Here is a 19372-nt window from a genome sequence, read left to right on the forward strand (position 1 = left end):
AGGAAGGAGCAATTGACCAGGAACTAAGGGAAGGGGCATAGGAACCCAGGGGTCCTCCTCACCCCCAGGGCTGTAAGCTTCCCCTCCAAAGACCAAGGATTCTAGTCCTGGACACTCAAACAAATAAAGCCCCCAGAGCCCCCAGAGGGAAACCAAGGGCACCCCAGGCCTCTTCTTGGGGGGCACAATGGATGGGCCTGAGGGACAGGACCCATCTCGGCACCCCTGGGACCCCACGCTCCCCCTCAAGCCAGGCCAGGTTCAGCAGGCTCACAACCCAGCAGACACCCTCCAGCTTCCAGGCCACCTACCATGCTTGGCGCCTTCTTGGAGGCCCCGACGCTGTGCCAGCTGCACCGATGCCCAAGCTATTGGGGGAGATGCAGGAGGAGATGATGCCCCCGTGAGGTGTCACCAGGAGCTCCCTAGAGGCCCCTCCCCCACTCAGCAGTGCAGCTGCCCCCTCCTCCTCCCAGGAGGGCCCCACGCCAGTGGGGGAAGGGGAGCAGATCCGGGGGGCCAGCTGTCTGCCCCCAGCCCTCCAGAGCCCTCACTAGCCTTAGCGCTGTGGCTGTCTCTTCCCCTCTGCCAGGGTACCAGGAAGAGGAGGGAAGAAGGGAAGGAATGGTCCCAGGGGACAAAGTCCAGCCAGGGAGGGGCCAGAGAGAGGGGCAGTATGTGGGCATTGACCTTTGAGCTGCTTTATGGCCCTCGGACTGGAGTCACTGGGCAAGAGGGGAACAGTCCAAGGGAGGCCTGGAGGAGACGGGAGGCACCCCCAGCCAGCAGGGGAGAGTCAGGCCCTGGCAGTGGGCAGGCATGAAGGAAGGCGACAGCCTCCTGGAGGCCCCAGGCTACCCCGGCCAGGCAGAGGGGGATGGAAGGAGCTCCACCAGCAATGGTCTCCGAGGCCTCGGTCCTTCTGCGGCTGCACTTGGAGGGTGGACGCTGTCAGGATTTGGCCAACGTGGCCGGCAAGGCTGCCTGGCTTCTCCCCTGAGCTGCCCGGGGCAGGACCCATCCATGTGCTTCACCTGCCCTCTCCGCTGTCTCCGGAGCAGGTGCCGGCCCGCCAGCAGGATGGTGTTCAGCTGCCCCAGAGCTGCCCGCCGCCGGAGGTACCACTTCCTGCAGGCCGGGAAGGGGGTTGGTGAGGAGTCCAAACTCACACCCGATACCTGAATCCTCCAAGCCAAGACATGAATGTAAAATCGGACCCCAGTGAAGCCCCCGGCTGCCTAAGGGAAGCAACAGGGAAAGGACACGACACTTTGAAAGACCAGCAGGTAAACTGAGATGCTGTTGTGCCCAAGGGATCAAGATCTGGGACTCTGGAGCTGACCACCAGGGCTCGTTCCCCTACTGTTTAGTCACTGCGGTCTTGGATAAGTTACTTTACCTCTCTGGGGGTTTTTTGCTTTTGTTTTTTGGCCACGCCGCATGGCGTGTGGAATCTGAGTTCCCCGACCAGGGATCAAATCTGGCCCTGGCAGTGAAAGCGCTGAGTCCTGGACTGCCCTAGTGGTGCAGTGGTTAAGAATCCTCCTGCCAATGCTGAGGACACGGGTTCGAGCCCTGGTCTGGGAAGATCCCACATGCCGCAGAGCAACTAAGCCCATACGCCACAACTACTGAGCCCAAGTGCCACAACTACTGAAGCCCGCGCGCCTAGAGCCCGTGCTCCGTAACAAGAGAAGCCACCGTAATGAGAAGCCTGTGCACCGCAACGAAGAGCAGCCCCTGCTCGCCACAACTAAAGAAAGCCCACATGAAGCAACGAAGACTCGACACAGCCAAAAATAAATAAATAAATAAATTCCAAAGAGAAAAAAAAGCAGGCAGAGGACTTGGCCAAGAAGTACATGAAAAGATGCTCAACATCATTAGTCATTAAAGAAATGCAAATCAGGGCTTCCCTGGTGGCGCAGTGGTTGAGAGTCCGCCTGCCGATGCAGGGGATGCGGGTTCGTGCCCCGGTCTGGGAAGATCCCACATGCCGCGGAGTGGCTGGGCCCGTGAGCCATGGCCGCTGAGCCTGCGCGTCCGGAGCCTGTGCTCCACAATGGGAGAGGCCACAACAGTGAGAGGCCCGCATACCGCAAAAAAAAAAAAAAAAAGAAATGCAAATCAAAACCACAATGAAATACCACCTCACACCCACTAGGATGGCTATAATTTAAAAAGCAGAAAATAACAAGTATTGGCAAGGATGCAGAGAAATTGGAACCTTCACACATTGCTGGTAGGAATATAAAATGGTGCAGCCACTGTGGAAGACAGTTTGGCAATTCCTCAAAAAGGTAAAGACAGAATTACCATATAATTCAGGGTTTCCACTCCCACATAAAGACCCAAAGGAACCAAAAGCAGAAACTTGAACAGTTACTTGTACACTTGTGTTCATAGCAGCCTTATTCGCAATAAGCCAAAAGGTAGAAACAACCTCACATGCCCACTGACAGATAAGTGGATAAACAAAATGCGGTCCATCCACACAATGGAACAATGTTCAGCCATAAAAAAGACATGAAGTTCTGACACATGTTACGACAGGGACGAACCCTGAAAACACTATGCTTAGTGCCAGATGTAAAAGGAATTTGTATGAGTCAACTTAGACGGCATATCTAGAATAGGCAAATTCACAGAAATGGAAAGTGTACTGGAGGTTACCAGGGGCTGGAGGGAAGGGAGTGAGGCTTCCTTGCTGAATGGGTATAGAGTTCCTGCTGGTGATGAAAATGTTTTAGAAACATATAGTGGTGACGGGTGCCCCCTTCTCCGAGGCTTCCCTGGTGTCCACGGCACTGCCTTCATTTTGTTCTCAGTCCTTAAACAATCCCCTTTGGGGCGACTGGCAGCTGGTTGACTGTCTGCATCTGACTCCCCAGCTAGCCTGGAAGGCACCATCTCTGTGCCTGTGTGAAGATGCTGGCACCTTCCTCCCTGTGTTGCCAGCATCTGGCCCAGGGTAGATGGAGAAGATGGTCAACCAACAGCTGCTGGATGGATGAGTGAAGACGGGCAGTGAAGGGTGAGTGAGGCTGGAGCTAATGAGGTGAGAAGGGCGAGAGTAGCATCGCAGGACCACGAAGCCCAAAGAGCCTGGAGTGTAAAAGTCCGGCCTACATCGAGGCTGGAGAGGTAGGCAGGGCCTCACACAACCTGATTCACGCTTTTAAAAGAGTATTCTTGCTGCAGAGTGGAGAATACCCTAGAAAAAAAGAACAGTCAAGGAGTCAAGACCGCAGGTTTGACTGGCCTAGCAGATAATGAGCTTCCCGTGGCTGGGGGTATTCAAGCAGAGACGGCATGGTGGGAATGCCAGCAAGGAGAGTCCAGTGTTGATGGGAAGCAGGCAGACTAGCCTTGAGGCCCTACGCACCCCCTGACCCTGCCCCACCACCGTGAGGAGGCCTACAGTCTCGCCCCACTCTGCACACCTGGCCTGGAGCCCACGCACGCGAATCCGTGGTAGGAGGCGAAGGCGTTGACAGGAGAGGCTGGTGCAGAGGCCTCGGTGCAGGGTGAGCAGGGCCTGGGCGTGCTGCTGGGCCCGGTGCCGCTCCAGCTGCTGCCAGCCCAGCTCCCGCAGTAGCACCTGGGGGCAGAGGTTTGGGCTGGGGACCACCCTGCCCTTCTCCCGAGGCCTCAGCCTCCTCCCTTCTGCTGGACAATTGATTCTACTGGGGTGCCCGGGACACCCGGCCCACTCCATCTCCCCACCACCCAGAAGGACCACCAAATCATGAGTTGGTCCCAGAATGTTCCTCCCACTTTCCAGCCATACCTGCTGCTTCCCTGCTCATACACACCACCCACCTGCGTGGCTCCCAGGTGACAGAGCGGTGACTCAGCCCCGAACACCTGGTTCAGGATGGCGCCACATCTTTCCCGGTCAGAGAGCTCTTCCTGTCCCTCTGTCCCCAGGGCCCGGAACCTGCCCCAGGGACAGAGAACCTTGGGGAGGTCGGAACAAGCACAGCGGGACCTCCCTCTACACTCATTTGACCCCGAACCCCTGGGGGTCTATTCAGTCTATAAGTCATTCAACGATGATTTGGAAAGTACCTACTATGTGCCAGGCACCCAGGAGAGTTTTGTTGAGGGGAGGAGGGGCGGGTGAATGCACAGAGGCGTGGAGAGGTGTGCGGGTGACGAACAGTGAAAGGAGATGCAGATGGAGGGAGAGAAGGAGAGACAGAGAGAATGGAAGGAGGGAGGGTTGGACGTCAGGCCCAGGGTCCCTGGGAAAGTGTGTCCATCCCCCGCTCCCGAAAAAGCCCCAGGTCCGCCAGCCACTCCAGGGGGCCTTCCTAGTGAGCCCTGGCCCTGAGGTGCCTGTGCCCCGGGCTGCCCGTATCCTGGGCCCCTACCTGGTCAGGAAGGCCTGGAAGGGCACGCGAACAGGGAAGTTGGTGCTGCGGGTACACACGGCCTCCAGGATGCCCGCCTGGCGCAGTTGCTCTGCCACGTGACCCACATCAAAGAGGCCCGGAAGCTGTGGCCACGGGGCAGAGCCACGGAGAGCTGAATTGAGGGGCTCAGAGCTGTGGGGAAGGTGGGGCAGGGCCGAGGAGGGCTGAGCGGGGCGGGGCAGGGGCGGGAGGGCTCTGGCGCCAGGTGCTGGGAGAGCTCACCTTTCCCGGGTTGGGGTTGAGGCACTGGATGAAATAGACGTGGCTCCTGGTGGGTGGAAGGGGCGGTCACTTGAGCACAGACTGGCCCCTCCCTTCAAACTCCCTGGGGTTGAGTGTGGGGGGCCCTATTCTCACCTGCCCAGCTGGGCTAGGAGGTCCCCCAGGGAATGCTGGAAGCGAGAGGCCAGCGTGGGTTTGCCTGGTCCTTCCCCAGACTCGGGCTCTGCTTCCTGGAACAGGCTACCCACGAGCTGTGGGGTGAGAGGCGGCCAAGCCAGCTCACCTGGGCCTGTCCAGCCTGCCCCTCACCCCGACCCCCGGGGAGCCAGGGTGGGCCGGCCAAAGGTTCAAGTTGCCAGGGGCTTGAAGGCCAGCTCCTTGGGCAAGGCTGTCCGGGTGGGGAGGGCAGAATGGGGTGTCAGGGGGGCCGGCAGGGGCACCTGGAGCTGGCTCTGGGCAAGCATTTCCACCACAGCAGGGTCAAGATGATCCTTGTTTCTGTTTAAAAACTTGTGAACCTGCAAGAGATAATGTGGGGTGGGGGGAGGGGAAGCCAAGGAGAGAAGGCTAGGTATGGAAGCCAGTCCCTTTGCAAAATAATCCAGCCTCTCCCCTCTGAGTTATAAGGCCACCTTTGACACAACACTGTAAATCAACTATACTTCAATAAAAAAAAATGTTTTACAAAGGCCCCCTTTGAAGTTGGACTCATCTCACACCACGTACCAGAATTAACTCAAAATGAATGGATCAAAGACCCAGATGTAAGACCTGAAACTATAAAACTCTTAGAAGAAAACGAAGGGAGAAAGCTTCATGATATTGGACTTGGCAATGATTTCCTGAATATGACACTAAAAGCACAGGCAACAAAGGAAAAATAGATAAACTGGATTTCATTAAAATGAAAAACTTTTGTGTATCAAAATACAGTACTAAGAGGGTGAAAAGACAGCCCACAAAATGGGAGAAAATATCACATATAAGGGTTTAATATCCAGATTATGTAAAGAACTCCTACAACTTAACAACAACAAAAAAATAAAACAACTCAATTCAGGACATCCCTGGTGGCACAGTGGTTAAGGATCCGCCTGCCAATGCAGGGGGCACTGGTTCGATCCCTGGTCCAGGAAGATCCCACATGCCGCGTAGCAACTAAGCCCATGCACCACAACTACTGAGCACACATGCCATAACTACTGAAGCCCACGCGCCTAGAGCCCGTGCTCCACAACAAGAGAAGCCACCACAATGAGAAGCCCGTGCAACGCAATGAAGAGTAGCCCCTGCTCACTGCAACTAGAGAAAGCCTGAGTGTGGCAACGAAGACCCAAGGCAGCCAAAAATAAATAAATAAATAAATAAATAAACCCCAAACCAACTGAATTCAAAAATGGGCAAAGAACTTGAATAGATATTTCTCCAAAGAAGATACACAAATGGCCAAGAAGCACATGAAAAGATGCTTGACATCATTAGTCATTAGAGAAATGCAAATTAAAACCACAATGAGATACCACTTCACACCCACTAGGATGACTATAATTTTCAAAAATGGAAAATAACAAGTATTTGCAAGGATGTAGAAAAACTGGAACCCCCCATACATTGCTGGTGGGACTATAAAATGGTGCAATCACTGAGGAATAGCTTGGTGGCTCCTCAAAAAGGTAAACATAGAATTACCATATGACCCAGCAAACCTACTCCTAGGTAGATACCCAAAAGAATTGAAAGCAGCAACTCAAACACTTACTTGTACACCCATGTTCACAGCAGCATTATTCACAATAGCCAAAAAGGTGGAAACAATTCATGTCCATCAGCAGACGAATGGATAAACAAAATGTGGTCTACACGTACAACAGAATATTATTCAGCTATAAAAAGGAAGGAAATTCTGACACATGCTACAACATGGATGAACCTTGGAAGCATTATGCTTAATGCAATAAGTCAGACACAGAAGGATTTTGTGTGTGTGTGTTATGATTCCACTTACATAAGAATAGGCAAAAAAAAAAAAGAATAGGCAAATTTATAGATACAGAAAGTAGATTAGATATTACCAGAGTCTGAGGAAGGGGGAATTGGAGCTTAGTGTTTAATGGGTAAGTTGTTTCTGTTTGGGCTAATGAAAAAGTACTGGAAATGGATAGCAGTGATGGTTACACAACACTATGAATGTACTTAAAGACACTGGAATGTACACTTAAAAGTGGTTAGAATGGGAAATTTTATGTTGTGTATATTTTACCACATTTTTTTAAAGGCTGCCTTCGTCACATACCCAGTTCTTGGTTACACTTTTGGGTCTGTTTATTGGGTTTTCAATTCTGTCTCATTGATGGGTCTGCTCCTTATCAATACCATACTCTTTTAATTAATAGAGCTTTAAAATATGTTTTAATATCTGATAGAGCAAATTCCTCCATAATCATTTGCTTTTTATATCTTATTAGCTATTCTTATGCATTTATTTTCCATATAATACTTCAGAATAATTTTGTTAAAATCCACCTCTCCTTCTCTCATAAAAGCCCCATTGGAGTATTGTCTAGAATTACATGACTTTTCTAGATTAACTGGGAAAGAGTGAACAATATAGGGCTCCCCAATAGGAATGTGGCTTTTCCCTCCAGTTTTAAGTCTTCTTTTGTGACCTTCAATACAATTTTATAGTTTTCTTCAGTCAATCTCCTTCTGTTTCTTCCTTTTTTCTTTTAGATGTGATTTTTTTGAGGGATAATTGACATACACTCCTTGTGTTTCACGTGTGGATAACTCCTGTGTAGTTTGTATGTTTTCTTCTACAACCAGAGCATGTCACCTCCTCCAGGAAGCCTTACCTGACTTGCCCCACCTCAAACCAGTCACCTGGTCCTAGCCTTTAAACCAGGCCCCCTCCCCTCAGCAACTCTCCTCCTGGGTAGGTGTGCAGTAGTCATGAAACTCATAAAGGGGAGAGGAGAATCCCTTCAGTGAGCACCTAGTATCTGCCAGGCACCTGACCCGCCATTTCCATGTAATTGCATTAATCCTCAGGACAATGCTATAGGATGGATTCCTATTCCCATTTTACAGATGAGGAAATGGAGGCTCAGAAGGAGAAGTAGACTGCCTGAGGTTATCTATCAGAGCCAGGTCCCATGCATACACTCTGCCCCTCTTGGTCTGGAGGGTCCCAAGGCCTTGACCCTCCCCACCCCATAATGCCCACCCAGAACTCAGTAAGTCATGCATTAGGTGAGGCCAAGGGCCCAGGTGGGGACAGATGGCCAAGCCTTGGAAGGGGCCTCCCCACACCTACCCCTCTCACCTGTCAGGTGACTTCCCAGGGTCACATTGCCCTCGCTGATTCACCCTGATACCTGGTAGGTGACGGTCCCAGCGTAATGCCGCACAGTGAAGATGGGAAGGGGCAGCTGGGGCTTGGTGTAGCGCGGGTGGTCGCCATGGTGGTAGTGGCACTTCTGCAGGAAGGTGTGGTCTGTGGCCTGATAAGAGGAAGAGCTTCTCAGGCCTTTGCAGGTGCCATTCCCCTGCTGGGACTGTGCTTCCCTCCCGTGCCCCCCAAAACCACAGGCACTGAACAGAAGGTGAGCTTTGGTTTTGGTCCCCAAACTTCTTTTTCAGGAAGAGTCACTCCATATCTGAGTCCTTATAAAGGGCACAGCTTCTATCCCAGGGACTATTTTGAACAATTGGTTCCCATCTGAGAAAAAACCCAGTAGCCTTGTATACCTCAGTCAATAAGATTTGGCGGCTTAGAGGACCCTTGATGAAATCATTTAAAAGAAATGGGGCTAGGGGAACTTTAAGGCAGATTTAGCAATCACTCCTGGGAGTCTGGTCTCACAGTTACATGTGTTTCTGAACAAGTCTTTCAAAGATACTTCTAAAAAGCCATCCGGTAAGAGATTATTTTATAGTGCTAAGGAACTTATAACAACAAATACTTGGGGAAACCCTCACAAGCCCCTCATGGGGCCTGCACAGTCCCCACCACCCTGCCCCTCAGGCACAACTGTCCCCCTGCTGCAGTGAGGACTCTTGGAGAAGTCGGGAATCTCACTCAGGATCACCCAGAGACAGGATTTGAACCCAGTTTGGCCGCTGCCTTCCCAAGCTGTGCTGAGGGCCTGTGGGCAGGGTCCCAGGACCTCAGCACTTTATTGCTCCCCTGGGAGTTCCTGCTGGCTCTGGCCTGGCCACCAGGGTCCCCACTCCTTGTCCCCAACACTGGGGGCTCACCTGGGACAGCCATGTCTGGGCATCCAGGATACTCAGGAGGCTGTGGGGCTGGTCTACCAGGAGGTCCAGGCAGGACTCCTGCGGAGGCTGGGGGATGGGCACCCAGGGCAACAACTCTCGCCGACACTCCTCCTGGGAACAGCTGGCATTTAGTTTACAGAGACCACCCATGTTCATGGGGGGACCTCACTGAGCCAGAGCAAGGATGGCCCTCCCACTTTACAGATGAGTAAACTGAGGCTCAGAAGGACTAAGACGGCCCATAGCAAGGGAGCTTTGGGGCAGAGCTCTCGGTGTAGTGCCTTCTCTTTACCAGGGATGGCCTCTGTTCTGGGAAACAGCTGGGTGTCCCCCTGCCACCTCCATGCGCAGCTCCCCATACCTCCTCCTGGGCCAGAAGCATCTGGCTGGAGAAGAGCTGCAGGCGCTCGCTGGCGAGATTGTTGCACAGCTGCTCCAGGCCGTTGACCCGCAGTGCCTGGGGGGGGGGGGGGCGCTTGGGCAGTGAGGTGGGCACCCACACGAGGTGGGGGCACAGGGCAGCTGGTCGGGGGGCTAGCACACAGGCCTGGTGCCCTTCATCCCCCTCCCACAGCTGCCCCCATTCTCCCCAGCACTAGGCGGGAGTGGTGCCCTAGGGCTGATGCCGCCTCCTCCAGGGACAAGTCCAAAGATCCTGGCACAGCATGCAGGCCGCCTCAGCCCAGTCCCAGTCTCGATCATGCTTCCTCCCTCCAACAACCCACACCCCTGCCCTCTGCCTCAGCATCATTGTGAGCCTTCGGGCCTCTGATCATAGACATCCTGTGGTCTAGAAGGCACCTCTTGCTACAGCCTAACTCGCTGGCTATCAGAATGCCACATCCTCGTAAGCAGAGCTCCAGGCTGCCGCCTCCAAGAAGCCTTCCAGCATCCCTCCTGTTGGAATTACAGGCTCCTTCCTCTGTGCCCCTCGGCACTTTCCTAGTAAGCCCAGCAGAGCCCCCGCTTCGTGTAGCTTTGCACAGAGTTCTGACATGTTCTAAAATACACACAAGAGCACGCAGGTGCATACTTGCACACACACACACAGGTGCAACGGTCATCCCCCTCCTCAGAGAGCAGACAGTCACCAAGGACACACTGGAGAGGAGGAGAGAGCAGGGGACAGGGAACAGTGCCCATCCAAGGACTGAGGTGGGGGCCACCTCCTCTTGCTCTCACCCCTCCTCCCTGCCTTGAGGAAACAGGATGCTCTGGAAAGGGGTGAAGAGCTTATGAAAAACTCAGTGTGATTTGGGGGATTCCCTCTCTTCCCTCTCCTCTGGGTACACAGGAGGCGAGGCTGACCCATCTGAGGGTCTTTCATTGTCTTAAGGCTCCTGTGAGACTCTGCAAGGCCAAGCAGGCAGAACACTCCAGAGCCGACGTCAGGGTTGGATTGGGCTGGATAGGGCAGATGGCTGTACCTATGGAGCACGCAGCTGTCTCGTGGACCATCTTATGGTCAGAAAGGCAAGCAGCACACGAGCACCCCCACAAAGGGAAGCTGCTGGGGTCCCCAGAAATAACCAGGATGAGGTGGGCACCCCGTCCTGGGCCCCACCCCCAAGGGTGACCTCAAAGCCGTAGACGTCGACGACAGTGATAGTGACCACGCTGCCTCCCTCCCCGGGGGGTGCCAGCCGCACATTGGTTCTCCTCAGAAGCCAGGTGAAGAGCCGCGAGTACAGGGCCTTGGCCAGGGCGTCCCTGTGGGCATGGTGAGTGAGCCTCGCGCAGCAGGGGCCAGGCCTGCTCACAGCTCTCTCCTGTCCCCAGGGCCACCTGGCATTGATGGCACTTTCCATGGGCAGGGATCTCGAGACGTGGCCATAGGGCGTCTCCTGAGGGCAGAGGATGTGCATGTGGCACGTCAGGCCCAAGGCCCACACTAGTGCTCCCCAAGACTTCGGGTGGACTGGTCAGGCCCCCGCCTCCCCAGGACCCCCAAGCTCACCATGACCCTCCTAGTGACAGCCCCCTCCAGGCGCTCAGGCGGCACCCGCAGCAACCGGGCTGCTGTGTGGATCTCAGCCCAGCTGGACACGGCAGCCACCTCCTGTGACTCCCTCTGGACAGGCGGGAGGGGGCAGGGAGAGCTCTGCTTGTGGACTGGCTGCTTCCCATGGGGCAGGGGCAGGGCCTTGCTTTGCCTGGCAAGGTGCCCTGTTACCCAAAGGTAGATCTGGGCAGGTAGGAGCTGGCTCCGGAGTCTGAGGGCCTGAGTGTGAATCCTGACTTCACCTCTCCACTAGCTGGCGGCCCTGACAAGTCTCTTTCCTTCTCCGAGTCTCCACTGTCTTACTATTAAAGGCGAAACAACAATTTTTATGTTAATTCAGGAGCAATGAATTAGAAAATATATGCGGGGAATTCCCCGGCGGTCCAGCGGTTAGGACTCGGCACGTTCACTGCCGAGGGCCCGGGTTCAATCCCTGGTCAGGGAACTAAGATCCCGCAAGCTGCGTGGTGTGGCCAAAAAAAAAAAAAAAAGAAAGGAAAATATATGTAGAGTGATCTACACAGTGCCAGGTACATAATAGCTGCTCAGTTAATGCCAAGTATCCTCCTTAGGGTGGCAGTTTAGTGGGACAGGATCGGTATAGATGCAGAAGACCCCGGTTTCAGTTTTCTCATCTGTACGATGGGAGTTCATCTGCTTTCTGGGGCAGTGGTGAGGCCCTGATGGTGGCCCGGGGCTTTACTGTCTCCTACACACAAGTGTTTGGCCTTGTTATTTCTGCCCTGATGATGCAAACAAGCCACCACCAATCCAATGTCTCAGAGGGAGCTCACCTCTGAAGAGGAGAAGCAGATGTTGCCCAGCTGCAGGACAGAGGCCAGCACAGCCCAGACAGCAGTCAACTCCTCGGTGCACAAGCCCAGCACCTGCAGGGCCTTCACCAGGCCTGTGAAGTCCTGGGCATCCTCCTTGCCCTGGAGCCTGCAGGCCCGGCCCTGCAGAGCACAGCAGGGGTGAGGGGTGAGGAGTCAGGGCCTGGCCACCCGCAGCTTCCCTCTCCTCAGACCCTGCCCTGTGCAGGCCCCGTTGTCCAGCACCGAGGGGGCCTTCCCCCACCTGGTTGAGGTAGTAGTAGGTCTCCGGCCCCTGTAGGGAGAGCCGCTCCCGTTCCATGGGGTCCAGCCCCGCCAGCAGCTCATAAAAAACATGGAAGCTCCGCTCAGCCTGGGCCTCAGGGGAGAAGGACTGGCTTAGGGGGAGCAACGGCCTGGTCCTGTGCCCCAGGGGAGCAAGGACAAGTCCTGGGGAAGGCCGGCTTGGGGGCTGAGGGACCACAGCCCCTCACAGCGGCCCCTCTCTGTTTCCCACTCTGGGAGCAGCGGGCCAGGTCATACCTGAAACACCACTCTCGAGGTCTCAAGCAGATAATGTGACACAGAAGCTCCCAGGATGACCCCTCTGTGGACACAGGACACTGAGTGAGGGGGCCCCCGCTCAGAATGGGACCCACCATGGGCTGGACCCAGGGCAGCAGTCTCAGGTTCCCAATAAGGGAAACTGATCATGGGTGACCCTGCCCGCCTGGACCCCCGTCACTCACTGCTGCAGGCAGAGGCCTAAGACCTGGCCAAAGCGGCTGGCATTGGCATTGAGGACTGTCTTGGCGTGGCCAAAGCTGCTGAGCATGGGCAGCACGTCGTCCAGCTGGATGGGGGAGGGGCATTCAAGTATCCCTGGGAGCAGCAGCGGTGCCCACTGATCAGGCAACCCAGCCGAGGACACTATGCACCTGGGAGCTCTGTTGGTCCATGGAGGGGTCAGTCACCCCAGCCCTCCCTGCCCCCGCAGTAGGCAATGCCTGGGGCTGCCCCCGAGGAGAAGCCAGAGGCCTGAAGACCACCCTTCTGGCCCAAAGGAGTAGGATGGTCCCTCTTGGATCCCTGGGAAATGGCGAGCTGCCCCTCACCTGACATCCTCTGTCCCTTGTCTGCCCCTGCTCCAGGCTGCTTAGGAACTGCACAATCTTTCTGGAAGCTTCTGTCTTCCCAGAGCCGCTGTGCCCACTGCAGGAGGGAGAGGCTGGCAGGGTCTCCAGGAAGGGGCACATAGGACAACCCCATTGAGCCCGAAAGTGGGGATATGCCCACCTGGAAGTGATACCTGCCCTAAAGTAGACTCCCAGAAATGCAGAAACATAGACCTGGGGCATAGAGACCAAACAGAAAAAAGTCCCCAAGATGCCTCGTTCAAGGGGCACAGTCTTAGGAAGTCCAGAGCTGTTGCCCAGCAGTGGACCAGACAGGCAGTTTCAAATGCAGACCTCACATCCCCCTCCTCCTGGCCTTCAGTGTGGCCTGAAGGTTCAGCCAAGCAGGGCAGCCACCACTCACCTCAGGAGGATGCAGGTGCCCTGCCCAGTGCTCTGAGACAGGCTATAGGCTGCTGCCACGATGGCAAAGATGTGTCTGGGGGAGGAGGGTGGAAGCAGATGAGAAGGTTACCAGAGATGGGCACCTGGGGCCTCCTGGGCGTAGGCAGGTCGTGCCTTCCATGCCCTGGACCTCAGTCAATGGGATATGCTGGGGCTTAGCCACCTGGGGGTGAGCAGAGGGTTGGTGGGGCAAATTCACGTACGGGGTGGTGTTAGGGGTCTTCCTAGGGTGGTAGCTGGCCAGGACCTCAGGTGAGAAGAGAGGCAGGGGCCGGCGGGGGTTCAGAGCGAGCAGGAGGGGCCCCCCAAAGGTCTGGGAGGAAAGTGGAAGCTCTCATCAGAACATGGAGGGAGCAGGTGATGCAAATCGAGTGGAGCTCTGATGCCCGCCCCCCTGCTCTGCAGGACCCCAGAGAGAGTTCAGCACCCAGCCCAGGGAGGAGAAAGATGGAGGGGGAAGCTCCAGGGGTGCCCGGAGGGCCCTCTGATCCCTGGGGAAAGGGAATCCCAGCCCACCATCCCCTCTTGGGTCCCCCGTACATAGATTCGGCCCAGGTAAAACCTCTTCTTGAGGCACAGCAGCACGGAGCTGTCGCACACCGGCCTGTAGGGAAGCAGGGTGGAGAAGCAGGGAGTTGGGGGCAGAAGGAGATCCTGGGTTAGCGCTGCCACTGGCTGCAGAGACACTTCCACCAAGTCATGCACCCTCTCCGAGCTGGTCCATAATACAGGGGTCCGGCTGCTAAGCAAGTTACCAGCGCCGTGGGTGCTACAAGCAGGACCAGGCTGCTGGCCCAGAGGGAAGCTTTGTGCCAATTAGAGAAGGAAGGAGCACCTGATTCTCATCCCTCACCTGTCCCTTCCAGCCAGACGAACTTGTGTGGCAAAATCCCATGTAAGGATACAATTCATAAAAGAACGGGGGTAGGATGGGATACAAGCAAGTGTGACCCAGGCATGGCAGGTTTGGGACCGTGCCCGCTCACCGCAGCCGGGCCAGGTCCTCGGTGTTTTCCAGGCCTTCCCCGAGGCTCCTGCCCTCGGCGCCGTGAAAGGGCGGCGCCTCCAGGCCCGGCCCGAGGCTCAGCTCCAGGTCCTTCTCCAGCGCCTCCTCCGTCTCATCCTCCGGCTCCCATCGATCCCTCAGGAACCCGCAGGGGCTCGGGCTCCTCTCCCGCCGCAGGCGGGTCTCCAAGATGAGTCGGGGCAGCAGTGCTTCGGTGCCAAACCCAGGGTCCTCTCGGGGGTCCTCGCCCTGCGTCCAGTGCACCGGAGCCTCGGCTCCCAAGGTCTCCGGCTCCGCTTCGCTGCTGGAGCCACTCTCGAGTGGGGGCTCGTCGGGGGGAGTCGGGCCGAGAGAGCCGTGGCGGCGCCCAGTCACCCCTTCTCCACTCGCCCTGCGCCCCTCACTGTCCCCTGAAGCCCCCGCACAAGACCCAACGTGCCTCTCCCCAGCGGGGGCGTCCGCGGACGCCTCCTCTGAGCTCTGGCTGCTCGAGGTCCTCCCTGCCCTGTGGATCCTGGGGAACATGACCGCAAACTTGGGATCTGGAGTCGGGTCCGCGTCCTCAGAAGGGTCGTCGGGGGCTGGCCTTTCCGCAACCTGCGGGGAACTCGAGCCGCCACCAGGGGGAGCCCTCGGTCGCCCGCCCAGCCCAGCTACGCCCTCCAGGCTCAGCACTAGACCGCGCCTCAGCACCGGCCCGCGGCCCCGCCCCTCGCCCGCCGCCCGCGCCTCGCCCGCCGCCCGCGCCTCGCCCGCCGCCCGCGCCTCTCCCGCCCGCGGCCGGAGCCGCAGCCACCGCAGGAGGCCCAGGCCCCGTGCCACCCGCAGGAGCCGGTCCTTGAGGCCCGAGCGGCAGGGACCCGCGGCCTGGGGAGCGGGCCCTGGCGGGGGCCTCGCGCGAAGCCTGCCGAGCGCCACCAGGGCGACCAGGGGCGCTGGGTCCCTAGACCCTTCTCCTCCAGCCCCCGCTTCGCTCACGCCCTCCTCCTCTTGCACCTTCCCTACCCCCTCTCCGACCTGGGTACGCTGACCCCGGGCGGTCGAGGCCTCGGCTCTTCCGGCCTCGGGGCCCCTCGACTCAGCCTCGAGCTGCACCCCACTGTTTCTCGCGTCCCAGGCCGGCCTGGGGTCTCGAGAAGCCCGCGAGCTCCGGGGAACGCACGCGCGGCTGCCCTCGAGGGGACTGGAGGCCGCGGCTTTACTGGCCGGGTCAGCCTCTTCGGCCTCAGTGGACCCGCTTGTCGTTCCTGGGGCTGCCCGTAGGCTCCGTCCAGGCCCGGCTCCCTCCAGACTCAAGTCTGTGTCAGTCTCGGAATCCTCGGTCTCTCCCTGGGGCCTCGCCCCCGACGGTCCTTCCGGGCTCCGGGGCCCGGCGGGGGGCTTGGCACTGCCTCTGCCGTCGCTGCTCGGGCGTTCTCTCGGCGCCTCCAGCGCTGACTCCAGACCGGTTTGGGTGCTTCCCGAGCCCATGTCCTTTCGCTCCGAGTTGGGCCGCCGCTCTGGGGCCCCGCCGCTCTGGCTGCCGCTCTCCAGGACCTCGCGGGCTTCGCTGTCCGGGCAGGAGCTGGCCCCGTCTCCATCCGACGTGTCCCCATTGAGGCTGCGGGTCTCTTGGCAGCCCCGCTGAGCCGAGCGTCCCCGCCCTTTTCCTATTCTCCTGCGGCGGTCGCGCCCGCGTGTCCTTCCTTCTCCGAGGAGACTCTTCTCCTCCAGGCGCCCCCCACGGCCGTCCCCGGGCTTGTGGTTCTCCTTAGGCCCGCATCCCCGACGCCAAGCGCTGCCTCGTCTCCCCTCAGCCTCCGGTGGCGGCCCAGCCTCTGGCCGTCTGCAGTCGCCGTTCTCCTCTACGGTGGGCTTCCTGCGGCCACCGGGGGTCTCCTGGCCCCCCGCGGTGCAGGGCTCCAAGAGTGGTCTCGCCCCGTGGGCTTTACCGCGGCCCTGTCGGCGCTCCCGGCTGGGCGCGCTGACGGCGCTGGCCGACCCGGATTCCTGCTCCCCGGAGGTTGGCCTCCCGGGCCCCTCCGGGTGCTGGGGCGTTTTGCCCTTGCTCCTGCCCATGGTTTGTTTCCCGGCGTCTCCCTCCTCTCCTCTTCCCTAGGAGCTGGCTGCCCGCAGGTGCCCTCGGCAGCACATCACACAGGTTGCGGCTACAGGCTCAATCTACCCGCCCCCACGTCTCCCGCCTTATGCGTGAGCATCAATAATGCAGGTGGCTGCGGGTCCTGACCTCCTCGGCCAACAATAGAGTGGAGGCCGCCCAGGAAAGAGGAGCTGCAACTGCGGACAAAGGCCGTGGAGAGGGCAAGCGTGCCTCCTGGAGTTGCTGCCAGCCAGGCCAGCCTGGCACCACGCCAAATCGAGGGGGCCCATGCTCTGCTCCTGCCTCACTGCTTCTTCAACAGGGGGTGAGGGGTGCCAAAAGAACCATCCTCCTCGTCCTGGGGTCTCTAGGGGAATCCACCCTCCTCCCCTGCATTGGCAGGCGGATTCTTAACCACTGCGCCACCAGGGAAGTCCAGGTTACCCATTTCTTGTATTGCCTTCAAGAGCTATCCACGCACAGAAAAGCAAGTATTCTTTTTCCCTTTGAGCACAGGTGGAAGCTTTTCTAGCGCATGGCTCTTCACTCTGCTTTTTCCAATCTAACAGATTAACTTGGAGATTTCATATTAGTACATAATGATCTTCTTTTTCTTTTCTTTTTACAACTGCATAATAATCCAGCAAATGAACGTGCCATAGTTTAACCAATTCTTTATTGATAGTGTGAAAATCAAGGGAAACCTTACTAAAATGGAGTCCAGAGGCCAGAAGGGGGAGCTCTTACACGTTTACCACTCCACCTCAATGCAGATCCCAAGGGAAAGAAATGTACTTTGTACTACAGCCAGCTGGAGGAAAAAAGGTTTTCTCCTTGCCTGGCAACAGCTCAGCCAATGAGAAACTGTCAAACTAAGACAATGAAAAGTCACTGTACTTCAAATTCCCAATTTCCTCCAATGGTCTTTTTGTTTATAACAGCCTTTCCCAACTTCCCCTTCTCCTCTATAAAAAAGTTTCCTCTCCTTTGCCTTAGTAGGGTTGTGTGTTGCTGGCCATAATTGCTATCCTGTGTTGTAATTCTTTGCTGCTCTTGAATAAACCTGTTTTCCTGGTAAAATAACTGACTTTTTAAAATTGCTTTAGGCTAACAGACTTTTATGTCTGAAACGGACGCTGCCTTCATCTCAGCTTTTGCTTCAGTTACAAACAACATTGACTCCACCTGTGTCCAAGCAGAATCAATTCCTAGAAGTAGAATTGCTGGGCCATAGGGTATGTGTATTTGTAATTTGGAGTGCTCCAAATTTTCCTCCATGGAGGTTGTATCAATTTACACTCCCACAAACAAGATAGGAGACCATCTATTTTAACATGGCACTGAGGCATGGTGTTACCTAACATTTTTGCCACTCTGAAACATGACAAAATCTCAGTGTCTTTTAAATTCATTTCTCTGTGAAAATAAGCAGCTTTCCTCCATCTTACAGCCTTTTTTTTTTTTTTTTTTCCTGAGACCTGTCTTTTCTCATTCTTTACCCATCTTTGTATTGATGTGGATCTGTTTCTTGATGGTTATACTGTAGTTAAACCCAGGCAGGATTCGTGAGCCCTTTTGGATGGCCCCAGGGCAAGCCAGCTGCTGCAGGGTAGGCTCCGGGGCACCCAAGATGGAGTCAGATGAGATCTCCAGCCAGGGCCTGTGACCTGCCCCGCAGGGCTCCGTGCCCCTGCTGACCACTCACTCTGGCCTCTCCTCACCAGCAGCCCCACCCAGAATCAGAGTGGGGGAGGTAACACTCCAGATTGTGGCCCTTTCCTTGGTATGCTCTCCAGTTGGTTTGTACCTGCCTTGTACCCCCGTCTCTGCACATCTCCTGGAGCCAGCCTCAGACCTGGGTGGAGCTGCTGCAAGCACTCACGTTACCCAGGAGGGCCACTCACAGCCCAGAGGCCTGGTTTGATCAAGCAGTTGAAAGTGACTTGGCCTTTGCCAAGGAAGCAGCCTTCTAGTGAAGGAAGCAGCTGTCCCAAAGGAACACAAGCTCATGAATAACATCAGTTACCATGTAGCTCATAAAACTGGTGTCTTTGTGAAAGTCTGTAAGCTGTGCTTCCCCACCACCAATACTGACCAAGGCAAAGGGCAATGAGATTCATAGGGCTTGTTTCACCTGCAGAAAGCAGGAAGTGGGGTGATGTATTCACACAGTGGATGATTACACAGCACTGTCAGCAACATACATGGGTTATTTCACAAACGTAATGGTGAGTGAAGAAGCCAGAAAGAGTTATAGAATCACTGTATGATTTTATTTACATAAAGTACAAAAAGAGGAAGCTGAGCTAGTTATAAAGTGGTGCCTGGGGTGGGGGGTGGGAGGTTGGTAGTGACTAGAAGGGTCACAAGGGAGCCTCCATGGGTGATACTGTTTGTTTAGTTTGTGGAGGTTTATCGGGTTGTACTCCTATGACTTGTGCTATTCTGTATGCGTTTTATAATTTAAAAGATAACACAGGGCTTCCCTGGTGGCGCAGTGGTTGAGAGTCCGCCTGCCGATGCAGGGGACGCGGGTTCGTGCCCCGGTCCGGGAGGATCCCACATGCTGCGGAGCGGCTGGGCCTGTGAGCCATGGCTGCTGAGCCTGCGCATCCAGAGCCTGTGCTCCGTAACGGGAGAGGCCACAACAGTGAGAGGCCCGCGTAACGCAAAAAAAAAAAAAAAAAAAAAAAGATAACACAGAGAAAGAACTCACTGTTTTGCCCTGGACTAATAATAATGATGATGATGATGTGCTAGGTACTGTTCTAAGTACTACATTTAATTTTTTTTTTTTTTGGCCACGACTTGCAGCCTGTGGGATCTTAGTTCCCCAACCAGGGATTGAACCCAGGCCCTCAGCAGTGAAAGCACAGAGTCCTAACCACTGGACCGCCAGGGAATTCCCTGAATTCACTTAATTCTTGAAAGCACTCTAAGAGGTTGGTGCTATAAGGATTCCCATTTTATAGAT

General features: G+C 56.0%; 1 protein-coding gene across 1 annotated transcript in view; it reads right to left on the bottom strand.

Moving 5' to 3' along the window:
* MYO15B (myosin XVB) overlaps window positions 1–16376 on the bottom strand; it is a gene marked incomplete at both ends in the record, with an annotated part of 30900 nt that extends 14524 nt beyond the window's left edge. The window contains 25 exon segments of the mRNA XM_079725514.1: window positions 312–368; window positions 859–948; window positions 1035–1128; window positions 3444–3601; window positions 3823–3940; window positions 4377–4501; window positions 4641–4686; window positions 4776–4891; window positions 5081–5158; window positions 8015–8140; window positions 8898–9029; window positions 9280–9375; window positions 10496–10628; window positions 10704–10762; window positions 10876–10989; window positions 11715–11876; window positions 11998–12111; window positions 12276–12339; window positions 12482–12585; window positions 12848–12960; window position 13272; window positions 13274–13346; window positions 13516–13625; window positions 13853–13916; window positions 14299–16376. Coding sequence (XP_079581640.1) covers window positions 312–368; window positions 859–948; window positions 1035–1128; window positions 3444–3601; window positions 3823–3940; window positions 4377–4501; window positions 4641–4686; window positions 4776–4891; window positions 5081–5158; window positions 8015–8140; window positions 8898–9029; window positions 9280–9375; window positions 10496–10628; window positions 10704–10762; window positions 10876–10989; window positions 11715–11876; window positions 11998–12111; window positions 12276–12339; window positions 12482–12585; window positions 12848–12960; window position 13272; window positions 13274–13346; window positions 13516–13625; window positions 13853–13916; window positions 14299–16376 — 4425 coding nt within the window.
* Between the last annotated feature and the right edge of the window lie 2996 nt (window positions 16377–19372).

This window comes from Hyperoodon ampullatus (assembly GCF_949752795.1).
Source record: "Hyperoodon ampullatus genome assembly, chromosome: 19".
Taxonomy (NCBI): Eukaryota; Metazoa; Chordata; class Mammalia; order Artiodactyla; family Ziphiidae; genus Hyperoodon; species Hyperoodon ampullatus.